The sequence below is a fragment of the Molossus molossus genome, unplaced genomic scaffold (genome assembly GCF_014108415.1).
Source record: "Molossus molossus isolate mMolMol1 unplaced genomic scaffold, mMolMol1.p scaffold_m16_p_4, whole genome shotgun sequence".
In the NCBI taxonomy this organism is placed as follows: domain Eukaryota; kingdom Metazoa; phylum Chordata; class Mammalia; order Chiroptera; family Molossidae; genus Molossus; species Molossus molossus.
The window spans coordinates 84207694-84234042 of record NW_023425377.1 but is presented as its reverse complement, the minus strand read 5'-3'; the positions used below and the strand labels follow the sequence as shown (position 1 = coordinate 84234042).

At 38.5% G+C, this 26349-nt stretch overlaps 1 protein-coding gene across 1 annotated transcript in view; it reads left to right on the top strand.

Moving 5' to 3' along the window:
- KIF13B (kinesin family member 13B) overlaps positions 1-26349 on the top strand; it is a 209586-nt gene that overhangs the window by 71025 nt on the left and 112212 nt on the right. Inside the window, exons 4-10 of the mRNA XM_036240641.1 lie at positions 4252-4312; positions 8203-8295; positions 10001-10181; positions 13712-13799; positions 17035-17169; positions 19166-19278; positions 20475-20586. Coding sequence (XP_036096534.1) covers positions 4252-4312; positions 8203-8295; positions 10001-10181; positions 13712-13799; positions 17035-17169; positions 19166-19278; positions 20475-20586 — 783 coding nt within the window. The remainder of the gene's footprint in view (positions 1-4251; positions 4313-8202; positions 8296-10000; positions 10182-13711; positions 13800-17034; positions 17170-19165; positions 19279-20474; positions 20587-26349) is intronic.

Below are 26349 nucleotides of genomic sequence, written 5' to 3'. Positions count from 1 at the left end.
CAGTTGTTTAAGGAATCCCTAAATTACAAAGAGAAAGAAAAGAAACCACCTCATGCTAATGGAGAGAGGAGTGCCTTTTAGAGCCCGATCCTTGATAAGTACACAGCATGAGTGGTGAAGGGATTGTTGAAGTGAGGAGTTCAGGTTCCAGAAGAATCAGGATGGTTTCTGCTTAACCTTATTAAGTACAGAATTAAATAAAATGATCGGAGATGAGAGTTGAAAACTAGAGCAGAAGACACTTAATTTAAGCTTCACATTTTGTTTACTCTCACCATGCTGAAATGCTTCTCACCCTGACTGATGAATGTAGTTTGAAAAACAGCCCCTACCTGAAATTTTGATACACTGTCCTTTGGGACCACCGTCCATCTTCTTTTCCTCCTCTTCTTGTTGAAGAACTGCTAACATAGTGAACCACCACCATGATACATAGATACCTGTTTCACTTTGGAAAAATGTTGAGGATTAGTTGCAGCTGGGTGGTAGCTTCTGGGCTCCAGGGCTCCGACCTCTTGGGTGTTGTCAACCATTGGGCTTCTGCTTGCCTTTCTGGCCTGTCTTCTCCATTCCTTCCCAGGGAACACATGCTTCCTCTTTTGCACAAAGCATGGGTGTCCTGACCCTTCCCTGCTTTGAAGGGTTTTTATTTTTTTATTTTTAAAAAATTTAGTTATTTCTAGATATCAGGAATTTAAATTATTTTTTCAATTACAGTTGACATTCCATATTAGTTTCAGGTGTACAGCATACTGATTAGATATTTATATAATTTATGAAGTGATTCCCCCCTTCCTGATAAAGTCTAGAACCCACCTGACACCCTACATAATTACTACAATATTATTGACTATATTCCCATGCTGTACTTGACATCCCCTTCACTGTTTTATAACTACCAATTTGTAGGTCTTAATCCCTTTTGAAAGTGTTTTTAAGTAGTCATCCTGTTGGTTGCCCCAGGGTCCCCCTACTTATTTAGCTGTTCTCCTGGTGCACTTCCTCCCAGAACTGCTCTTTTTTTGTTGTTGTTCAGATAGAGTGGGAGGGAGAGAGAGGAAGAGAGAGAGAGAGAGAGAAACATCGATGTGAAGGGACACGTCGAGTGGCTGCCACCCACACGACCAACCAGGGCCGGGGACAAACTGCAACCGAGTACATGCCCTTAGCGGGAACCGAACCCGGGACTCTCTGGACTGCAGGCCGGCACTCCAACTGCTGAGCCAAACTGGCCAGCGCTCAGAACTGCTCTTTGCAGCCATCTCCGACTGCAGTGTTTTGTCCTGTGGTCTTGCTGTGGCTCCTACTCCACTTCACTCCCCATCAGTCTCATGTTTCAGGGATTCTCAATTTCTGATCCAGGTACTTTCAAAAATGTGCTCTCCTTTCCCCTTTTGGCCCTTCCTTTCCCTCTCGCCATCATTTTGAGTTAATTTCAGATGGGGCATATATGGTATATTTATTATTTTCTTCATTGAATTTAGAGAGACAGGAAGGGAGAGGGAGAGAGATAGAAACAGCGATGAAAGAGAACATCATTTGGCCACCTCCTGCATGTCCCCCATTGGGGATTTTGGCCCACAACCTGGGCATGGGCCCTGACCAGGAATTGAACCAGCGACCTCTTGATGTATGGGTCAACACTCAGCCACTGAGCCACACTAGCCAGGCCATATATGATATATTTAATTTATTATCCTAATGCAATTTCCTTTGTTAAAAATGTTAACTTTTAGACAGACCTCTGGTTCAGATAACCTTGTGCATTCACACAGAAACATTTTTCTGCCAACTCCAAATTCATAGTAGGGACAGATAAAATATTTTTTTTAAATATGTTTTTATTGATTTTTTTTTTTTAAAGAGAGAGAGGAAGGGAGGGAGAGAAATATTGATGTGAAGGAGAAACATCCATCAGCTGCCTCCTGTACAACCCCCTACTGGTGATCGAGCCTGCAACCTGGGCATATGCCCTAACCGGGAATTGAACCGGAACCTCTCAGTTCATGGGATGACATTCAGTCTACTGAACCACACCAGCCAGGCAGATAAAAAATTTTTAGCTCTGGCCGGTTTGGCTCACCGGTTAGAGCATCAGCCTGCAGTCCAGAGAGTCCTGGGTTTGGTTCCCGCTAGGGGCATGTACCAAAAAAAAAAGATTTTTAAAATATTAAAATTACATGATATTTGCCCAAATTGCCAGCTTGATCCCCATTAGGGGGCATGTAAGAGGCAACCGATTGATGTTTCTTTCTCACGTCCATGTTTCTCTCTCTCTCTCTCTCTCCCCCTTCCTCTCTCTCAAAAACAAAACAAAACAAAAAAAAAAATCAATAAAAACACATTTAGCCCTGGCTGGTTTGGCTCAGCAATTAGAGCGTCGGCCTGCGGTCCAGAGAGACCCGGGTTCAGTTCCCGCTAAGGGCATGTACTTCGGTTGCAATTTGTCCCCAGCCCTGGTTGGTCGTGTGGGTGGCAGCCACTCGATATGTCCCTTTCACATCAATGTTTCTCTCTCTCTCTCTTCCTCTCTCTCCCTCCCACTCTGTCTGAACAAAAAGAAAATGGAAAAATGTCCTCTGGTAAGGATTAAAAAACAAAACAAAACAAAAAAAACACATGTTTAAGATCACATCATATTTAAAAACAACATATGTAACTTTGGAGACCATCAGCAAGCTGGGGCTGAAGCAGCATATTCACTGGGCCTTGGGATCACACACAGGTTTTCAGGGGTGATTGAAGTTTCATTCTTGAAGATTAAAAAGGGTTCTGATGTGTGGTTGAGGACTGGAGAAACTCACCATGTGAAAACTGATCTGGGTGCAGCTCCACTGTGAATGAAGGCCTAAAAAATGTGTTTTTGGCCACCAACATCGAGCTAAAGTCTGTGCAAATAGAAGGGAGTAGAGAGGTCACTGGGCTTTGGGAAGACCAAAATCTGGGCTTCAGTTGTTGAGATTGGCAATGTAACTAGTCACATATAGGTAGCCAGAGAGAGAGGAAAAAAACAAGCACTCACATAAGTCATAAAATACAAACTGCCAGTGCACTTACAAACTGACATATACAGGTGCAAAACTGTCACTAGGAGGCAAGGCAACAAACATCCCAAGTGGGAAGTTTAGAAATGCAAGCTGAAATAAATTAAAACGCAATTCCATTTAAAATCCTTAAAGAGCCTAAATTATAAAACATGAAATCCAAAAAATGAAAGAAAAAAAAAAATTTTAAAAGATCACAAAAAAGTGTGCACATTGTAGAAAGTAGTACATGTAAAATATATAAACAAATCATCTGTGATGTCCCACCAACTAGCATTAACCACTACCAGTATTTCCAGTATATATCCTTCCTACTTTTTGTCTGTATAGATTTTTGTACAAATATGGGATCATGGTCCAGACTTTGATAACTTTTACGTTAATATGGGAACATTTTCTTACAAGTCTTTTATAGTCTTTCAAGCTATACAACATTGCACATGGATGTGTTATAGTTTATTTAAAGAATCTGCTATTTTATAGCTATTTGCAGCTTGCTGTAGTAATCATCTTTACATTTTATTATTTATTTATTTATTTTTAATCCTCACCCGACACTTTTCCATATTTTGTTCAGATAGAGTGGGAGGGAGAGAGAGAGAGAGAGAAACATCGACGTGAAAAGGACACATGGAGTGGTTGCCACCCGCACGACCCAACCCAGGGCCAGGGACAAACTGCAACCGAGATACATGCCCTTAGCGGGAACCGAACCCGGGTCTCTCTGGACTGCAGGCCTATGCTCTAACCGCTGAGCAAAACCGGCCAGGGCACGTTTTATTTTTTAAAAATACCTTTGTTTTCTCTGAGAAAAGTAAAAATATAAAGACTACATAAAAACACTAAGAAGAAAACAAAGAACACGAGTCTTATGATGCAGAAATACACTTTATGTGTATGTAACTCTGTATGTGTATAATAGCCATCATATTATACATATTGTTTTGTAACCTCTTTTTTTCATTTAACATTGTGACGTTTTCAATGGGAAATTAAGATTTATATCATCTATAGGGTGCTTAGTTCATTATAAGGTTGTACTATAATAATTGTCATTGTCATTGTAAGACACTAACGTGTTTTTATTTCACTATTTTGAACAAGGCTATCAGTGTTATGACATTGTTATAATATTATAAATATGTTAAGGTTTTGTTCTTTTTTTTAAAGGTTTTGTACTTAATACACTATTTTTGTTTTTCAACAGGTGTTTGCATATGATCATTGTTTCTGGTCTATGGATGAATCTGTCAAAGAAAAGTATGCAGGTAAGAGTACAGCATTCTGTTAACTATTGATAACATAGAAAAGGTGATTTGATATTTTTTCTATAAATTATTCTATTATTTTATTTAACTTTAGAAATTATATAGAGAATTTCCTCTAATCTTTGCTATTAGAGTTTTTACATTGGTTGGGAAATGGGAACTTCACCTTACACTGCTCTTGGTTTAAGATGATAAAGTCAGCCCTGGCCAGTTTGGCTCAGTGGTTAGAGTGTTGGCCCACAGACCAGAGAGACTCGGGTTCTGTTCCTGCTAAGGGCACGTACCTTGGTTGTAGTTTTTCCTCGGCCCCAGTTGAGGTCGTGTGGGTGGCGACCAGTTGATGTGTCTTTCTCACATCGATGTTTCTCTCTCTCTCTCTCTTCCCCCCTTTCTCCATCCTGCTCTATCTGAAGATAAATGCAAAAAATGTCCTCAGGTGAGGATTAAAAAAAAGATGATAAAGTCAGATTGATAGGGCACATGGTTGAGGTTATCTTAATTACATGCATCCCAGCCCTTACATGGCACCAGTCACATGCAGTAGCCACTCAGATTCCCTTAGATGTCTATGATGTGGTTTAGAGAGGCAGCTTGGTGAAACAGATGAAGAGCCGTGGTGAAAATGAAACCTTGAGTTTAACCCAGGTTCTACTCCTGTCTGCTCCTGTGACTCTGAGTAAATCACTTAAGCTTTCAGTGTTCTGTTTTCTGTCTTTAATGAAGAGGAATATATCACAGTCTTTCTAAATTTGCTCTGGAATTCTGTTATTCTTTTACTTTCTTCAGTGATGACTGTCTCAAGCCCTTTTTTACCACAAGTTTAGGACTACAGTGAAAGCCAAGTCTTTTATTCCTAACTGCTTACAACACCTGTTTCTAAGCATCTTAAATATTGAGTGTCATATTGTATTGGCTTTTATCATGAGACAACAGTAGTACTACAGCTGTTTCAGAAAGTTAAGGTTAATTTGGTCTAGCTGGCCCATTGATGACTTTAAAGAATGCTTCAGTATCGGAAGTATGTTGATGATGTACTAATCTGGTAACTAGGAAGTGAGGCATAATGAAATGCTATTTATAGCATTTAAAACATAACAAACATAACAGCATCCAGGTCTCTCATATTTAAAGTGTGTCCAGATTCCAGTTCCAGTTTGTGGGGACACAGGTGTTTCCCCACCACCACCAACAAGCAATGCTGCAGACACCAGGTGGGTGTCTACTCAATTCTGACACTACCTACCTGGAGATAGCATCAGATCCCACAGGTTAATGGTTCAGTCCTACAACATTGCCCCCCACCCTCACTTCCACCCCCACACCCCACTTCAGACACCAATTGCAAGTCTAGGTTTTTACCTGTGCTTCTGACCAACCAGCTATAGATGGGAGGTTCCAGTGACCCTCTCCTTGGACTAAAGGCACCAGTTGCAAGTTCAGGTGGTTACCTGTACTTCAGACCAGCTGGCTGTAAATCAGAGGTTCCTACCACCTCCTCCTTGGGTTCAGTTAATTTTCTCGAGTGGCTCACAGAACTCCGAGAAACATTTTACTACTAGATTACCACCAGTTTATTATACAAAGGTGTGTAATCTAGGAATAGCCAGATGGAAGAGATGTATAGGGCAAGGTATGAGGAAAGGGCATGTAGCTCCCATTTCCCTCTCCAGATGCACCGCCTTCCCTAAATCTCCGGAGACATGTTCACCAACCTGGAGCTCTCCAAACCCTGTCCTTTTCAGTTTTTATGCAAGCTTCATTACATGGATATGATTGATTAAATTACTGGCCATTGATAATTGATTCTATCTCCAGCCCCCTGCTTCTCCCCAGAGAGGAGGTGGACTGAAAATTTCAACTCTCTAATCACATGCTTGGTTCTCCTGCCAACCTGCCCCCATCCATGGGTGTACCCCAAAAGTCACCTTATTAACATAACAAAAGACATATTTCTAACTTTTAACACTTAGGAAATTCTGAGGAATTTGAAAGACCAAATATATATTTCTTAAAAATTACATTATTATCAGCCTGGCCGCTTTGGCTCAGTGGTAGAGCATCGGCCCACGGACCAAAAAGTTGCGGGTTCGATTCTGGTCAAGGGCATGTACCTTGGTTTCAGTTCGTTCCTGGCCCTGGTCGGGGTTGTGCGGGGGGCAACCAGTTGACGTGTCTCTCTCACGTCGATGTTTCTCTCTCTCTCCCTTTCTCTCCCTTTTTCTCCCTCCGACTCTACATTATCATCAATGTATGCACCCCTGTGTTCATAGCAGCACTATTTACAATAGCTAAGATCTGGAAACAGCCCAAGTGTCCATCAGTAGATGAGTGGATAAAAAAGCTGTGGTACATATACATACACACAATGAAGTACTATGCAGCTGTAAGAAAGAAAGATCTCTTACCCTTTGAGACGACATGGAGGGACCTGGAGAGTATTATGCTAAGTGAAGTAAGCCAGTCAGAGAAAGACAAATATCACATGATCTTACTTATTTGTGGAATATAAAGAACAAAATAAGCTGATGAGCAAAATAGATCTAGAAACATGGAAGTAGGGAACAGACTGACAAACCTCAGAGCGAAGTGGGGTGAGGGGAGTGAGAAGAGATAAACCAAAGAACTTATATGCATATATGTATACCCAATAGCCACAGACAACAGTGCGGTGAAGGCCAGGGGCCAGGGGAGGGCGGGGCTGGGGTGGGGGAGAATCAGGGAGGAGGGTGTCAATGGGGGGAAAAGGAGGACAGCTGTAATACTTTCACAATAAAGATAGATGGAAAGGAAGGAAGTGACCATTAGAAACATGTGGGAGCATCTCAGAACTGAGGGAAAAACATCACATTATTACCACAATATTCAAGACTCAGGGTTGAATGGCTTATCTGATTTAGCCTGTAGAGAAGCATTTGACCCTATTATTTATGTCCGTGGTAGAAAGCTAGAAGACATTTTCAGTACCTTCCACTCTGTCCTAGTTGGAATATATTATAGACCCTGTAATTTAAAATTGCCACCGAGAAAAGAAAAAACAAAAAAAGAGTCCCTGGAGAATTGCTGCTTGTCACCAGAGACCACTGGTTCCAAACATTTATAGGAGTAAAACAAGCTACCCATGAATTATAAAGAGACTTGAAATTTTGTTCCAGAGTAGTATTTTCTGCCTGGTAAGGCCATTTCTGCCTTACCAGCTTGTTTAAAAAATAAAAAATAAATGTTTCCAAATGAAAAAATATTAAGTCTGGCCCGTGTGGCTCAGTGGTTGAACATTGACTCGTGCACCAAGAGGTCACCAGTTCAATTCCCGGTCAGGGCACATACCCAGATTGTGGGCCAAATCCCCATTGGGGGGCATGCAGGAGGTGGCCAATTGATGTTCTCTGTCATTGATGTTTCTGTCTCTCCCTCTCCCTTCCTTTCTCTCTAAAATTAAGAAAGAAAAAATAAAATTTTTAATTATTGAGGAAAAAGAGAGGGGATTTATATATATGATTGTTTTGAACTATAGTACCTACTGAATAAAGCATTAGCTGAGTGTTATATAGTTAATTTCAGGTCCACCTAAGTCCCAAGTTTAAATTTCAGATATTTATCATCACAGTTTATAAAATTAGCAGTTCATTAGCTTTTTGCATTGCAGAAGATTTTTGGTTAGTGTTTATTAATCCAAATTCATATTATCAGGAACTTTTTACTCATTTTATCTTATGTGCTAACTAGAAATATTCTGAAGAACACTTTTGGAAGCATTCATCAAGTTTAAAAGTGTTTTGGAGATAGCTGAAAAAAAGAAGTGCATTTTTTAGTTTTTGTTTGTTTGTTTGTTCTTTCAATTGTTCATGTATAGTTTTAGCCTAAAACATCTTTTCTTTTTCTTTTTCTTTTAGGTCAAGATGCTGTTTTTAAGTGCCTTGGGGAGAATATTCTTCAAAATGCTTTTGATGGCTACAATGCATGTATCTTTGCCTATGGACAGACTGGTAATATTAAACAATATATATATTTTTTAAGCTTTAAGGATCATGACAGAGAGGGACACAAACAAGATACATACTGTTAGCATCTTATCAGTTATGATTAATAAGGAGCATTTTGACTTCTATCTGCGGTCAACAGGAAAGAAAATCTACTTAAAGGGAAGGAGTCACTGTTTAAGGGTATATTGTATAGTGTGTCCAATTAAAAACTATTCTTCATGGAAAAATGCTTATGATATTTTTATTTTTTAAAATATATTTTTATTGATTTTTTTTTCTTTATTGACTTGAGAGAGAGAGAGAGAGAGGGAGAGGAAGAGAGAGAGAAACATCGATGAAAGAGAACATTAATTGGCCGCCTCCTGCATGCCCCACACTGGGGATTTGGCCCAAATCTGGGCATATGCCCTGACTGGGAATCAAACTGGTGACCTCTTGGTGCATGGGATGAGCTACACTGGCTGGGTGCTTATGATATTTTTAAGAGGCAGTGTGTACAATGGTTATAAAGGCAATGACTCTGATCCAGGTTATCCCAGCCCCAAACCTATTCGTGCCAATGACCAGCTGTGAAACTTGCAATTTGGTTTTCTTGTCTGTAAAATGTTAATAATTATAAGCCTGTCTTATAGGGTTGTCACAATGAGTTAACATGTGAAAACTTTTAGAAAAGGCCTAGTACAGAAGAAGTGATGTATTAGTTTTAGCTATTATGATGATGATAAAGTGTCAAGTGACAAAAATAGCAACTTGAATTTAAAAGTATGTTTATAAGCCCTGGCTGGGTAAGTTGTTTAGAGCATCATCCTGATATACCTAGGTTTTGGGTTCGATCCCTGGTCAGGGCACATACAAGAATCAACCAATGACTACATAAATAAGTGAACCAACAAATTTATCTCTCTCTTTCCCCCTTTCTCTCACTCTCTCTATAATCAATCAAAAAATTTTTAAAAAAATGTTTACAAAATCACTGTTACTAAAAAAGGGAAAAAAAATTATACTAAGGAGTATCACTGCTTGAATTTTTTTCTTTCTATTTTCTGGTATTTTCTAAATTGTCTTTAATGAATATGTATTCTTGATACAATTGAGAAAATAATTTTATAGTGGGAAAAGATTATTCTGGTTTCTACACTATTGCCAACAGTTCATCAGTTATTTTGCTCTGGGACGGGTAGGGATAATATAATTTTTATGGTACAGTTAGTGGTTGAGAGAAGTTAGAGTGTTGGCCTACAGACAGAAGAGTAGCGGGTTTGATTCCTGGTCAAGGGCATGTACCTCAGTTGCAGGTTTGGTCCCTGGCCCTGGTCGGGGTCATGTGGGACAATCCATGTGTCTTTCTCACGTCAGTGTTTCTTTCTGTCTCTCTCCCTCCCTCCCTCCATCACTCTTTCCCACCCACTCTATCTAAAAATCAGTGGAAATCCTCAGGTGAGGATTAAAAATAAATAATTAAATAAATAAAACTCTGAAGATGCTTAAAGAAGGTTTTTGTTTTCTTCTTAAAGGATGTTTACTTTTGACTTACATGTCCAGTAGGAAAGCTTCTGTACTTAATCGTCTTATCATTATATTTGGGTATATTTCTTATTTTATTATGGAAATCTTCCTAAGTGCTAGTACTTTATTATGAGTACTAGAAAGAGGTTTATATATTTCAGCTTCTCAAAAACACAGTAATAACTATGATTTTAATTTTTAGGATCTGGAAAATCTTACACCATGATGGGTACAGCTGATCAACCTGGATTAATCCCAAGACTTTGCAGTGGACTCTTTGAACGAACTCAGAAAGAGGAAAATGAAGAGCAGAGTTTTAAAGTAGAAGTGTCCTATATGGAAATTTATAATGAAAAAGTCAGAGACCTTCTTGATCCCAAAGGGTAAATGACTTTGAGACTTTACTATTATAGTATTATGGACTAAAACAGATTTAATAAATTGGCTTAAGTGAAATTTTTTATATTGAACTCTAGCAGAGAGTTATTTATCTAATTATTGTCTTTGTGATTTTATCTAGTTATTGTTTTTGTGATTTGCTTTTAGTTACATTGAGTGGTTTCCTGCAACCAATTCGGGCTTTTGAAGTTTGGGCTGAGATGGGGCAGGGAAGTGTGGTTGAGCAGCACGCAATTGAGTCATACTGTCTTCCTCCTATACAACCAAAGCTATAAACAAAAAATGTGTAATGAAAATTAAGTTACTTATTAGTATTAGGATAACTGGTATCTTAATCAAGTAGGTTATTATTATTATTATTTTCTTTTATTATTATTTTTTATCCTCACCCGAGGATATTTTTTTTTTATATTTTGTTCTGATAGAGTGGAAGGGGGAGAGAGAGAGAGAGAGAAACATCGATGTGAAAGGGACATATCAAGTGGCTGCCACCCACACAACCCAACCAAGGCCGGGGACAAACTACAACCGAGGTACGTGCCCTTAGCGGGAACCAAACCCGGGTCTCTCCAGACTGCAGGCTGACGCTCTAACCGCTGACCCAAACCTGCGAGGGCTTCTTTATTGATTTTAGAGAGAGAGGAAAGGAGAGGAAGAGAGAGATAGAAACATTGATGAGAGAAAACATTGGTTGGTTGGCCATCTCCTGCATGCCCCCCACTGGGGATTGGGCCCACAACCTGGACATGTGCCCTGACCGGAAATCGAACTGGCGACCTCTTGGTACATGTGTTGACACTCAACCAATGAGCCACACTGGCTGAGCAATTATTATTTTTTTAACCAAGAAATTTCAGGGGGGATGTGAAAGAGGCATAGAGATGTGAAACCTGGACTTTTAAGATAATTGATTTTAAAGATTCCTAGATTAAAAAAAAAAGTTCTATTTTATGGCATAGACTTTGAAATAAAAGTGGCTCAGAAGTATTAGAATGCCTTAAAAAATCCTGTTCTCACTCTGCAGTCATATCTGAACCTAATGAGGAAGATAAGAGGTATCAGAGGAAATGTGTTTATTGCACAGTGTGTTCTGAGTTCAGATTTTAAGGAAGTGTAACAATGGAGAGAAAGAAACATAATAACCACAGTTTGTGGCTTATTGCTGTAGAAACAGTGTCCAGGAGGTTAAAGAGACAAATGAGCTGAGGCTTACAGAAAGTGCACAGGATAACAAGGGGACAGTTAGTTATGTTTGGATGAAGAAAATGATCAAGGAAAGATGGTCTTAGAGGCAGTGAATCATAGTGAATCATTGCTCAGTCAAAATGATTATCCTTGCCCAGAGAAGGGAAGATTCAGTAGAGGGTGCTTGATCAATTTTGTGTTGAGTAGAAGTTTGTTCACAGAGAAGTTAGGTAAGAACCATTTAAGCACAGGGATAGCCCTTGCCAAGCATTTTTGGAGAAATTCCTTGTTGGGAGAGTGACCCAGCTGTCCAGTGTAGCTGGGGGGCATTATGCTTGGAAGTCAGAACAGAACACAAAAGGAGGTGAGAGGTAGAAAGGTTATGGCCTGAGCACCCACATCTTGCTGAGTATTATGCCCTTGTACTTTTTCTGGCTCTATCCCAATTACTTTTTCTTACACCTTCACCTCTGTGAAGAACATCATTTTCTTAGAGATCCAGCCCAGACCTACTGAGAAATTATTAGCTGCCTTTGTTCTTGTATTTTGTATTCCACAGTACTTGTGTGGCATAGCTTAAACTTTATCTACATTTTTTTTCATAGTCTGTAATAATTTCTTATGTTTGTCTTGTGTATAGTTTAGTCATTAACAGCTTGAGCTTTGGATTTACCTAGCTCTGGATCTAGGTCCATTAATTGTTACCTATTGAGCAAGGTCTTTATGCTTTCTAGGCCTCCTTTGTACGGAGAGTATGTAATGTTGCATAATTCCTCAGAGGGCTGTTGTGAAGATAGACTGGGGTGCTACATAGAGGCCTTACAACCTTTAGGGTGCATAGTAAGTGCTCAATAAGTGTTAGCTGCTGTTGTTGTCTCCTCCATGGAAGTTCTTGAGGCTTTTTGTAGTGTTTCTGAACAGTTGAAGTAGATAGATTAAAAACTATAAAAGTCCTGGCTGGTTTGGCTCAGCGGTTAGAGCGTTGGTCTGCGGTCCAGAGAGACCCGGGTTCAGTTCCCACTAAGGGCATGTACCTCAGTTGCAGTTTGTCCCCGGCCCTGGTTGGGTTGTGTGGGTGGCAGCCACTTGATGTGTACCTTTCACATTGATGTTTCTCTTTCTCTCTCTCTCTCTCTTCCTCTCTCTCCCTCCCGCTCTATCTGAACAAAAAATGAAAAAATGTCCTTGGGTGAGGATAAAAAAAAACACACACAAAACTATAAAAGTGATATCTTTTCAGTGAAAGACTATTTGAGGGAACTTTGTTTTGTTATTCAAGAACTCATTAATTCAGCATGCACTATGTGTAATAATGTAAATTATGTTTTACTCAGGAGATAACACAGTACACATTATCTTTAAGATAAGGGGAAAAAGGGAAAGGAAAAAGTTAGAATATATCCTGAAGAGTCAAAAACTAAGTCAAATAATTGTTCTGTGACTACTTGATGCACATTAAGCAAAGTTTTTAGTTGTTGATCCTAGGGTGCTAGAGTCCAAATCACTAGAGACTATTAAGTTACATAAAATATGAATCACTTATAATTTCACCACCAACAAATATTTTTACATTGTAATGATTTATTTTTTAAGAGTTTTTGAGATATAATTTATGTCACATACAGTCAATCATCAGCAAATATTCTTTTATTTTTTGTTGATATTATTAACTGTACTATATGCTCTAGGTTTCTGGCAGATGTCCTTTACAGAGTTTATGAGTTGCTAAGAGGCTTATTTATTTTTAAATCATGAACGAGTATTTCATTTCATTGAAAACTTTTTCCTACATTTATTGAAATGACCATGTGTGATTCCCCCAGCCCATTAATCTATCAATGTGGTAAAGGCCATGAATCTTTTCCAGTGTTAAAAAAAACCTGATAACCCTAAGATAAGCCCAATTTTAAGGTTTTAAATCATCACATGCATTATTTGTCATCTTTTGTTTGTCTTTGTTCATAATTGAGGTGGGTCTGCAATTTTCTTTTCTTGCACAGTTGACATTTATGGAGTTTCTGCTTTCTGTACCACATTCTGTGATATGACAAGTAAACTATTTGTATTTATTTGCCTCAGCATTCTTTGTGGCCACAAATAGACATCCCACAGTGCACCCTTTTGAGTGATGTGATATTTTACCACATTATGAAGTTTTTGTTACCAGTCAAGATTTTAAATTTTGGTTAAAATTCTTCTGGGATCAAGTTGGTTGGTTTTATTTATTTGGGATCTTTGTTGAATTCAGTATGTATTTTATGGAGCACAGTTAAATCCTTTAAAAACCAGGTTATTGTTTAAAAATCGTCTCTTTGTTTTTAATGAACAGAAGCCGTCAAACGTTAAAAGTCAGAGAGCACAGTGTGTTGGGACCCTATGTCGATGGACTTTCTAAACTGGCTGTCACCGGCTATAAGGTAACAACATCCTTTAAATAAACTAACTAAATTCAGTGTAGCAGTTTTTTTGTTTAATTTGTGATGATTATTATTTTTGAAATTTAAAAAATTATAGCCATATCACTTAATAAATTACTTTTAAACAAAAATGATTACTTAAAAAGCTGTATATGGCTCTCAGGACAGTTTAATTTTCAGAGAAGATATACATTTGCAAGGCATACATATGCATCTGTTGTGAGACACATTTTTTTGCATATTTTGTGAGCTCTAAAATTGTGATGTCCTCTACAATGATAACTGTCAGCCTTTTGTCTTCCCTGGCAGTACGTAAAATAGTGAAATTGCTTATGATTTTGTGGATTTAGTGAAATGAAATGTATGACTTGAGTAGATGGAGTTCAAAGCCTGTTTCTAATCTGAGAGAACCACTTACTGGCCTTTAGTTAGTTCTCTTCATTTTTAGACTTCACAGTTCTACTTTGAATCCTCGCCCGAGGACATTTTTTTAATTTTTTTTTTTCTTCAGATAGAGTGGGAGGGAGAGAGAGGAAGAGAGAGAGAGAGAAACAACGATGTGAAAGGGACACATCGAGTGGCTGCCACCCGCACGACCAACCAGGGACGGGGACAAACTGCAACCGAGGTATGTGCCCTTAGCGGGAACCGAACCTGGGTCTCTCTGGACCGCAGGCTGACTCTCTAACCGCTGAGCCAAACCGGCCAGGGCGACAGTTCTACTTTGTGTGAATCCATCAGGCTTTGTGTACTGGGGAAATGGGGGTGGGCTGACACCCCGTGATGTAATGTACATGGAATTGAGAGTCAGAGAATGTTGATCTTGTGACACTTAATCCTTTCGTTTGACTCCTGTATGACTCTTGAGTCACTTACTCCACCTCACCTACCCTCTTTGCCCTAGTTTTTTTTTAAATTTTTTTTTTTCTCACCTGAGGACATTTTTCCATTTTTTGTTCAGATAGAGTGGGAGGGAGAGAGAGAGAGAGAGAAACATTGACGTGAAAGGGACACATCGAGTGGTTGCCACCTGCATGACCCATTCAGGGCCGGGGCAAACTGCAACCGAGGTACATGCCCTTAGCGGGAACCGAACCTGGGTCTCTCTGGACCGCAGGCCGACGCTCTAACCGCTGAGCCAAACTGGCCAGGGCTGCCCTAGTTTTTAAAATGGAAATGAATTTTATTGTCTTGATTATCTTATGAGGTAGGATCATTTGTTTCTTTGTCCACTAATCAGTTCTATCATTTGATCAATGATACTTCAGTTAGTAAACATTAGTTAATACCTGTCATGTGTCAGACATTGTGCTAGGTGCTGAGGATATAAAAAAGAGAACAAGATTGTCCGTTGCCTCAAACTGCTTAATAGATGTTATAAAGGTATCATAAAACAATATGGTTTTAAGTGCTGGGGTAGATGCATGTTCAGGGTTCAATGGAGTGTCCAGGAGGGGCACCCAACTTTAAATGGGTATGTAGGTGTCTGGCTAGGGTGGTGTCTGGCAAGGCTTCCTGGAGGAGATCAGATGGGATAATGCATGTGAAAAGTCTTTGAAAACTCTAGAATATTTATATAAATGTTAGGTATTGTTGGTATATTAATAATGATCATTTGAGACCACATTTATGCAACATTGGAGAGAGATCAGGATTGTTTTGGAAGCTCAGAGGAGATTGGAGAGTATAAAAAGAACTTTTGCTTGTTTAAAAAATTATAAGGCTTACTACAGAGTTCATGCATAAAACAACAGATTAGAGACCAATGAGTAAATGTAGGCTAAATAGGATAAGCTTTTACTTAAGCTTCAGGATTGTCAGATTTAATGGGTCTAAAGTAGATTTAGAATGGATCTAGAACATTGTGATTTTTTTCCACTGTGGTGCCTATTTTTTGTAGTTAATGTTTTTATTTTGAGGCATTTTATTTATAATGTTGACTTCTCCCTTTAACATTATTCTTTTTCATTTATACAGCAACATAGAACCTTATGATATTCGAAGGTTTTAATATGTGTGTGTCAGTTTGGATTATGTTTGGCTACATATAACAGAAAAAATATAACAGGATTTAAGTTCTTTGGAATATGAATTATGTTTTGATCATTTTGTGTCCTCAGTATCTTAAAGTGTATCTTGCATGTACTAGGTGCTTTCAATATATATCTGAGTGGGCGAATTAATGAATGAAAGAATGAATGGTGAAGGGCTAGTATGGTACTGATATGGCCCCAAAGATGCTGTTAGGAACCTAGATTCCTGCCAGCTCTATGGTAATGCCCTTATTCTCATAGTTTAAGGTGACTCTTAAAACCAACATGCGATAGCATGCCTACTCCCTTCAAGGAGAATTCCCAGTGACCTGTATTGTACTTTACTCTCTCTCATTGAAATTTAGTCATATGGCCAGACTGAGATGCAAGGGTGACAGGGAAATGTCCCTTATCTCTGCCGCAGTATGCTCAGTTGAAGATTGAGTTCCTTTACTGGAAAGAGGAGGAGACGGGATAGAAGGCGGCAACTAGTAGACTCACACATACCATCTTTCTTGTTCCTCAGTTAAATCCTTGTAAGGTAGATGATGTTATAGCTCTGTGTGGTTACCTATGACACTAACATTCGGATTGGTTAAGTAGCTGTTTTAGAGCTTATAACATTTTTTAAAATGAAGATCCCATAATCTTTCTATATTGCATCATGCTATCTCTGTTTTAGCAGCAAAGGCAACAAAGTAGAGCAGAAATTAGTCTCTGGAAGTTTTTATTTTTAAAAATAGTTCTGGTAAGATATACTCCAAGGTGATGAGGTAATGCTCTGCCTGCTTGAAGGGGCTACAAATTATTTTTGCTTATTGTTAATTTGTGTAATCTAATCTAATTTAAGTTAACTTCTATTACTTCTGTAATTAAAGAAACTTAATTTTTTCAAATTTTTAGATTAGATGAAGATTGGCATGGCATATTTTTCCATTTTGTGAGACTCAACATGTAGCATCTAAACTTTCCTAATTCTCAGAGCTGCCACTTTATCTGCATGTACAGAAAGTAGTGCATTTTATTTGTTTTCATGGGGAGTATTGGTTACTGTACTCTGCGGGGGTTAATGTTCATTGAAAAACAAAGTGTAAATGCAAAATGTGGCTAAGTAATGAAACTTGTATTTTTATAGTATAGCAGAGTTTTAATACATATTGGACAGATAATGACATGTGTGTCTGTGATTTTTTTTCACTTAGGATATTGAGTCTTTGATGTCTGAGGGTAACAAATCTCGTACAGTTGCTGCAACCAACATGAATGAGGAGAGTAGTCGATCCCATGCAGTCTTCAAAATCACCCTCACTCATACTTTGTATGATGTGAAGTCTGGGGTAGGTGTTCAGATGTTTGACTTTTAAAAAATCATTTGGAAGTGGATCATGGTTTAAGTTATTCCCTTCAGGTGTTAGATGACTTGAAGTTTTAACCAAATATGTGTATCAATTAGGACACAGGATGAGAAACAAAAGCCATCTCGGTAAACAGAAAGAGATTTAAAAGAGGGATTTAAGTGATTGCAAAGTTGTTGGAACACCTGAGGAGGAGTGGGGTTCTAGACTGAATCTCCAGGAATAACTCCCAGAACAACACAGGTCTTATTGACCAGATGCTAGGCCCCACTGTGTTGTGGCTCTGAGTTCCAGGCGTGCCCCATAGCTCTGGTCTAGGACAACATACTTGCGTGATCCTGCATGCCAGCAGAAAAACCCCCAAAGGGGCAGAGGGTGGCCTCTGCTTTACTTCTGTTTTCCAAATCTTAAGCAAGGTATCTAATTGGCAGAACCTAAGTCACATACTGAAGCCTGGTCTGCAAGGGAGTAGGTTGTAGCTCTCCACCCTCTCCAACTAAAGAACGCGCAGCAGATGTTAAACAACCAGATGGCCCAAAGTCTTTGCTGCAGCATTTTTTTGAGCTTTAAACTATGATGGCTAATGGCATAAGCTAATGTTAGTACTTTAGCTGATTCAGTGGAGATACTTTTTACAATATGACCTGCTAAGCAGCTAAGTATTAGAAGGAATAAACTGCACTGGGGAAATTGTACTGGAAGATTGATAGATTTATAGAAAAACTTTTTTAAATTGAGTTATTTTTTCTTTTTTTAATTTCTTTTTTTCCTTTATTGATTTTAGAGAGGAAAGGAGAGGGAGAGAGAGATAGAAACATCAATTACAAAAAACATTGATTGGCCACCTCCTGCACGCCCCCCACTGGGGATTTGGCCCACAACCTGGGCATGTGTCCTGACCAGGAATCAAATGATGACCTCTTGGTACATGTGTTGACGCTCAACCACTGAACCACACTGGCCAGACTATATTTCTCTTTTTAAAATATGTTTCTATTGATTTTTTTAGGGAGAGAGAGAGAGAAACATCGATATGAGAGAGAGATATCCATTGGCTGCGTGCTGTACGCCCCCAACCGGGGATTGAGCCAAAAACCCTGGCATGTGCCCTAACCAGGAATCAAAGAACCGGGACCTCTCAGTCCATGGGGTGATGCTCAATCCACTGAGCCACACAGTCGGGCTAGAATAATTTTTTGAGTATTTGATTTTGAAACTTATAAGAGTAAACAGCCAGAGATGCATATGCTTCAACACATTGAAACCTTCTCTGTTGAATTACACACATTTGTGTTTTTCTCTTTTAATATGAACTTTTGCATATTTTATTATGATGCCTACCCCCCAGCAAATCAATTTCAAATACCAGAAGCTAAAATAATCACTCTGGCAAAACTCTATATTTTGGCAGGATTTTTATTTGCTGAAAGCATACTTTTTTTCTTTTACCATTGCAGCAAGATTAGTGTAACAACAAAAAGTTCTTTGTTTCCTATTTCCTTTTCAGCATAAAACAAAAAACATACTGAAGACTTTTTTAACCAAAAGTACTTTTGATTTGGAAAGCTGAATATCCTTTTGTAGCAGCATGTTTATTTATGGAAATAAATATAAATGTATATTTTAAACAACTAAAAAAAAAGATCCAGCCTATAGAATTTGGCATTGATTTCCCACATTTTTTTATTGCTGCTGAAATTAAAATGTGACATATGTGATTTAATATAAAAATTTTTTTAAGTTTTATTTTTCAGTTACATTGTATGTTCACTGTGTCTAGATTAGTAGAGTTTTGTATAATTTTGTACTTACTGGATTGTACAGTTTTCTCACATTGGTTTATAGCATTGCAAACTAATTTTGAAATAACGTAAGTGACTCTTTAATAAAGGGTTTTGATAATTAACTAGTTTTGTAGAGATTGTATCTCCCTTTGTATTGTCTAATTGTGCATTAGCATTTATAAATTATTTTCTAGACGTCTGGAGAGAAAGTGGGCAAACTGAGCTTGGTTGACCTAGCTGGCAGTGAGCGGGCAACCAAAACAGGAGCTGCCGGTGACAGGCTGAAGGAGGGGAGCAACATTAATAAGTACGTTTTCAGAGCTTCCTTTTTATTGCTTTGTTGATTTAATAGCCAAATAGGTGAGCTACTGTGGTTATTAAAAGAATAAGATTCTGAGCCAGTTAAGGCTATAATGAATACATGGTTTCGAATTTTTTTCAGATGAATATTTTTTATGGGCTCAAACCTATTTTGTGTTTTGGTCAGATGTCTGATGGGGCTGAGGAGTACAGCCTCAGTCAGGTCAGAGGTTTCTCAAGAACGGCTTATTGAGATTTGGGGCCTAAGGATTCTTTGTCCCTGGGAGTGGTCCTGTGTATTCCAGGATGTTTAGTGATACCCCTGGCCTCTACCCACTAGGTGGCGGTAGTATCTGCCACCTCTTTACCCCACCCTTAGTAGTGATGACCCAAATTATCCCCAGACATTGCCAGCTGCTCCCTGTGGGGGCACAGTCACCTCCAGTTGAGAACTGTTGGTCTGAGCTATAGAACAGAACAAAGGTGATTGGTCATCAGAGTCTAGCTGCTGATCTTGACCTAGGTGTCACTGTCTGAACAAAGAGCAGGTATAGTAGCCACATTCGCTTTCCCTGTTATGACTGCTGTTGTGCTTATTTATCCCATGAGGTTAGGACTTTATGAAGTAATGCTTTGTTCACCAATTCTTTCATATGATTGTATTTTCTACCTCAGGCTCATTTGTTAATTCCTATGGGCAGGAATCTTTTCTATCTCTATGGCTCCCAGAAAGGCACAAAGTGAGATAACGAGTCATCAATAACCAACTGAGATTATAGAACACCATCATGCAGATTCTGTTATTATTGAACAGTGATTGATACACACACACACACATAATTTTTGCCTTGTATTATGTTTTAATTAATTATATTGTGTTTGTGGCTTTTTTTCTTAAAGATAATGTAGTGTTTATGTCATTATCTTGACCCAGAGGTTTACAGCTCACATTTTAATTTATAAAAATGAAAAAAAACAAAAAACAAAACAAAACCCGAGATAAGCAGTTTTATTGCTTACAATCTTATTAGAGGGATATTAGCTGTTAGAATTTGTGTATTTTTAAACGGAGCAGCAAAATGCTGACAGCAGTGCTGTTTTCATGCAGGTTCAAAGGCATCTTGACGTTCAATCTTTGTGCTGAAACATGATACTTGAGATACTCCGTTTTTTATGATTACTATGATTTGTTGCACCATGCAGGTCCCTCACAACCCTCGGTCTGGTTATCTCAGCCCTGGCAGATCAGAGTGCTGGCAAAAACAAGAATAAGTTTGTTCCATATCGTGACTCAGTTCTCACTTGGCTGCTCAAAGTAAGTTATTGCTTTTCTTCCTGGTCTACTCTTGATGGTTGGTAACAGGAAGAATAAAGAGTAGAATATTAGTCCTTTCCAGTGATCATTTACTCCATCAGTGTTCACATTTGTAATCATTAGGCTCTTAGATGATAATCATAATTTTAATTGGTGAAGCACTGGATCCCACAATTGCCCCTGAGATTTGGGGGAATAGAAGAAGAACCTCGGGCTAATCTGATAGGCAAGTGAGTCATAGGAAAGGAGTTTCCACTGTCTCCCAGACTCAGCTGGACTGCTGTCTTTCTCAGAGACTCCTTTGGTTTGACTGACATTTGTATTTCTGTTTAATTTCAAGACTACTCATGATCATTTTAATTTGCTTTCAGCTTTTTAAAGGTATTGTTTAAGAATACAGAGTAGGTCACATAGCCATTCATTGGCTGATTCAATGTCCACGAGAGAGAAGGAAATGAGAAAGAAAAAAACTGTGTGAAGTGCCATGGAGAACATAAAGGAGTGGAAGGCACGCCTGGCCCTCTAACTGCTCAGAGTCTAGTACGGGAGGTGCAATGTACATACAAAATTATAACACGAGTTAGTGATTCCATGGAAGAGATGGCAGGGACGTGTAAGAGGAGTTTGGGGGACAGAGAGACTATTTCCAGGTTTCCTCTAGTCTTCGAGGTTCCCTTTAGTCTTGGTGAACCTGGATATTGGCCTGGGAGTTAGAGGATAGAAAATCTGGTGACAGTTTAACTCTTTATAGAGTGGCCAACCTGCAGCAAAATATTGTCCTACTATTTTTTTTAATAATGGAGAAAAAATTTTATGAACCCTGTTTTGTCTTGTGATAGCTTATTTTCTCATTGATCAAGATTTATATTGAACACCTGTTATCACTGTCCAGGGTTTGAGAATATAAAGATGAGGTAAATATAGGTCACCAAGTAATTTAGTAGAGGACACAATTTTGACTTAGTCCATGACATGTTTATAGAACTATGTTTGTAAAGGGAGTAGGATTTTCTTCTAGTTTCTACACCCTCTTAAAGGGTTACTTAGTATTCAGGTTTACTTCCTAGAACTCTGCACACCATTTGAACATGCTTTATTAAGTGTAATTTGCCACAGTAGAAAATCAGGTACTTTACTTTCTTTGGACAAAATGTAGTACAATTGAATTTAAAACAAAAGAATAAACAGATTTTTAAAAAGGACTTTAAATTTCATTTTTCAATTACAATTTACAGTCTTTATTATTAGTTTCAGGTGTACAGCATAGTGATTAGACAAATCATATACCTCACAAAGTATTCCCCCAATATTTCCAGTATTCACCTGGAACCATACATATTTATCACAATATTATTGACTATATTCCCTATGCTGTACTTTACACCCCCATGACTATTTCTAACTGCCAATTTGTACTTCTTTTTTTTATTCTTTTTTTAAATTTAATTAATTTATTTTTGTTACAGATGTTTCTCCTTTTCCCCCCACTGATTCCCCCCTCCCCCCTCTCCTCACCCTGTCCCCAGCTTTGTTGTCCATGTCCATTGTTCATGCACACATGCATATAAGTTCTGTGGTTCATCTCTCCCCTACCACCCCCTTTCTGGGGATTGTCAGTCTTTACCCCACTTCCGCGTCTCTGGGACTACCCCATTCCTCAGACTGTTATGTTCATTATATTCCACAAATAAGTGAGATCATATGATGCTTGTCTTTCTCTGTTTGGCTTGTTTTGCTTAGGATGATACTTTCCAGGTCCCTCCATGTCATCTCAAAGGATAAGAGATCTTTCTTTCTTACAGCTGCATAGTACTCCATTGTGTATATGTATATGTACCACAGCTTTGTTATCCATTTGTCTACTGATAGACATTTGGGCTGTTTCCACCAATTTGTACTTCTTAATGCCTTCATCTCTTTCACCTTGTTCCCTAACCGCCCCCCCTCCCCCCGCAGTCACCAGTCCGTTCTCTCTCTCTCTTTTTTTATATCATTTTAAAAAAGTAATTAATTAAATTTTGTTGCAGATGTTTCTCCTTTTCCCCCCAAGACACTTTCCTTCCTGTCCTACCCCACCCCCCAGCATCGTTGTCTATGTCCACTGGTTATGCATACATGCATTTAAGTTCTTTGGTTTATCTTATCCACTCCCCCAACTCCCTCCTCTGAAGTTTGTCAGTCTGAACTGTACTCCTTTCTATGTTTCTGGGTCTATTTTGTTTATCAGCTTTTTACCAGTTCGTTCTCTGTGTCTATTAGTCTGTTTCAATTTTGAATAAACAAAATTTTATAATTAAAAACCACTTCCAAGAAACTCTTGAATTCAAGGGATATTACAAAACATTTCACTACCAAGGAAATAACTGTGCTGGTTTTATGAGTTAATAATTAACCTTGAAATCTCATTTAATTTCCAGAAGAAATCTCAATAAGATACTTATTTCTTCCTCAAATTTTCCACAGAAACATTTCCTAATTATTCATGATTATTTCCTAGATGTGACTGATTGAAAAGACAGAATATTCATTGTCCTGTTTCAGTGTTGCTACTTCAGTCCATGTAAATAAACAATAGAAAATATCTTTTGTTAGTTGGTATAGTTGAAATGGCCCAGCTCATTATTCAGTGGCTAGTCCATAGATTGGAGGCCGGGAGAACTTGTTTTAGGAGAATCAGGTACCATGCTAAGTGCTTCGTGTACATTCTCAGGTACTCTTGGAAGGTAGATGGTGGTGTTCCTATTTTTTAGATGAGGCAATAGAGACAGAAACAAGATTGGAATTCAGAGCTTCACTGCTTATCTTCTTTTGCCTAAACAAGAGGTCATTAAAGGTTTTGATTAAAAGGTGAAGTACTTGAAGATTACCAAGCATTGATAGCAACTATTGGAAATACTTGAACTTAAAGAACAAAACAAAACACTTTCTTAAAAAAGCTCACTTTAGCCCGGCTGGTGTGGCTCAATGGCTGAGCAGCGACCCATGCACCCAGAGGTCACCGGTTCGATTCCCGGTCAGGGCACATGCCCAGGTTGTGGGCCCAGTCCCCAGTGAGGGCATGCAGGAGGCCAGCAGTTGATGTTCTGTCTCACTGATGTTTCTATCTCTCTCTCCCTCTCTCTTCTTCTCTCTTTCAAATCAATAAAGAAAAGAAAAAGCTCACTTTATATTCTGTTTAGTAAAATTAGGTTAAAATTGTAACTTCTATGTGTTAATTTTCAGGCTGAAAAAAAATGAATACTTTTCTTGACTTTCATCAGTTTTTTTCCTCAAAAACTATGTGACCTTCTTTATTTTGTTTGACTTTTGCAGCAGGATCTTAAGTAGGAATATTCTTGCAAAACATATTTTGGGGTTTAAACAGTTTTCCCAAAGGTCTCTGGGCTATTGATACTCAAATTGCTCTCCTTTGAAGTGGTTTTTATGTCCCTATTAATTTTTCCTTCTTTTTTTTTTTTCCTTTTCATTGATTTGAGAGAGAGAGAGAAAGAGACATCAATATATTGTTCCACTTTTTTCATGCATTAATTGGTTGATTCTTATATATGCCCTGACTGGGGATTGAACCCACAGTGCTCATCATTTATAAAATTTGCAATTTCTTTGTAGAGTTGGGTTTTTTGTTTTTTTTTTTGTATTGTATTTGCATTATAATTATGCTGTGCTCTTGATGTGTATAACATCTGAACATTGGAGACACTTTGACACCCCTGGTCAGGCGTAGATGTGAGCGCTCTTCTTTAGGGATGCTAGAGTGCAACTCATTTGATAAGTGGTCAGTGAAGAACCATTTTGTATTAAGATGATTTTGGCTTCTCTGTGTAACCTTTTAAATGTGGGTCTTTTATTTTTCATTATTATTTTTTCTTTATTGATTTTAGAGAGAGAGGAAGGGAGAGGGAGAGACAGATAGAAACATCGATAAGACAGAACATTGATTGGCTGCCTCCTGTATGCCCCCCACCAGGGATTTGGCCCACAACCTGGGCATGTGCCCTGACTGGGAATTGAACCGGTGACCTCTTGGTGCATGGGTTGACACTCAACCATTGAGCTACATTGGCCGGGCTAAATATGGGTCTTTTAACATCAAGTAACTTCTGGTAACAAATGCTCCAATAAAAATCATCTTTGGAATTCTTCCACTTTCCTCCATTCTTATTGCCACTTACATAATGAAGGTGACTTTTTATCTCTCGCTTGGATGATTGAAACCTCTCCCACAAGCTTTCTTAGTCCATTTTGTTTTTTAGAGTTAGGTTGTAGTTTCTTTCTAGATTAATACTCTTCTTAAACTTAAGTCTCTTTAATAACTTTCTAGAAGCCCTTACATTAAAGTCCAAATTCTTTAATGACTTGAGACTTACTAGGCCCTTCATAATCTGACCACTCCCTACTTCTCATTGTTCATCTTTTGCTCTTGATTTTATCAGTTCCAGCTAAGTGACTTCTAGGACTTTGCTCTTACCCTGGAACATTCTTCCTCCTCTCTTCAATCTCCTACACTGCTCTTCCTCCCCTTTACCTGGGTGATGCTTATTCATCTTAAGGTCTCATATGTCACTTTCTCTGGGAGTCTTCCCTAACCTTTCAAGATTGGGTTTTCTGCTCTTTTTCTGTTTTCCCAGACCATACTGTATTTATCCTTACTTCAGTTCTTATAGTATTTGCTCACCAGCATTGCCCTCCATGAAGAGTTGAATGAAGGAATAATTTCAGCTCTTCTCTGAACTGGCATTTATGACCTTTGGTAAATTGTCATTCTTCCTGGGTCTCAATTTCTCTTATGTAAAATGAAATAATTTGATTAAATGCCTTCAAAGAGTTCTTTCAGCTTTAAACAAGTCTGACTTCCAATATTAAATTTCTTTCTTAGGTCCATTTAATTTTCAGTTGCTACATTGGAAACAAAGCTCAGATGATTTGCCTAATTAAACAATTAAAGAGTAAACAAGAAGCTTTATACTTTCTCCTTGAATGAGTGCCAGGTCTTTTGTCGCTATTTCCTTTTTGCTAATGGCCTGGGGCCACTTTTTAATAAAAGCGTATTATTGTTGCTCATGCACAAGGGCTTTTAAAATATCAAGGATTTGTTGTTTGCCAGGTTTCCTTTTCTCAGCACAAATTGAAGCACAATGTGCATGCTTTTCTCCTTTGCTACTTATTGTTACACATCCCCTTGTACCCAGTAGCATTTGCTGTTCATGTGGGCTAACAATGCCGTAGTTCTTGAAGGGCAGTGCTCCACCACGAATTGCCATCTGAGATGTACTTCCTGTGCTCTTGGTATATGGCTTTGGAATTTCATTAATGTGCATGGGATTCTTCTTGACATTTTTCTGGATGTGGCCAAAGCTGGGTGCCAGCAATGTGAGATCAGTGTCTAGAAGTGAAGAGTGAAGCACACACTCACACAGGCCTCATGGAAGTCACTTTTGCTTCCTAAAGCCAAGATTACTTATTTTCCTTTTTTTTCATGTGTATTTCTTTCCAAGAGATAATGATCTTAGCTGTGTTTTCTGTGGAAAACCAAATTTTCAATATTGGATGAATAAGTGGACACACTATATGTGATTATGTTGGACTGTTAGGAACTCCTAGGGAATGATTTTGTTTCTGGCACTAGGACAGAATAATTTGGGAAGGTGTCAGGTCACCTTACTTATTCCTCAGGTCTAAACACTGTCAGTTGCCAAGTGTTGTTTGGTTACTATGTTATTGTAGGTAGCTGTGGGGGAGTGGAAATCATACTGAACTAGAAGG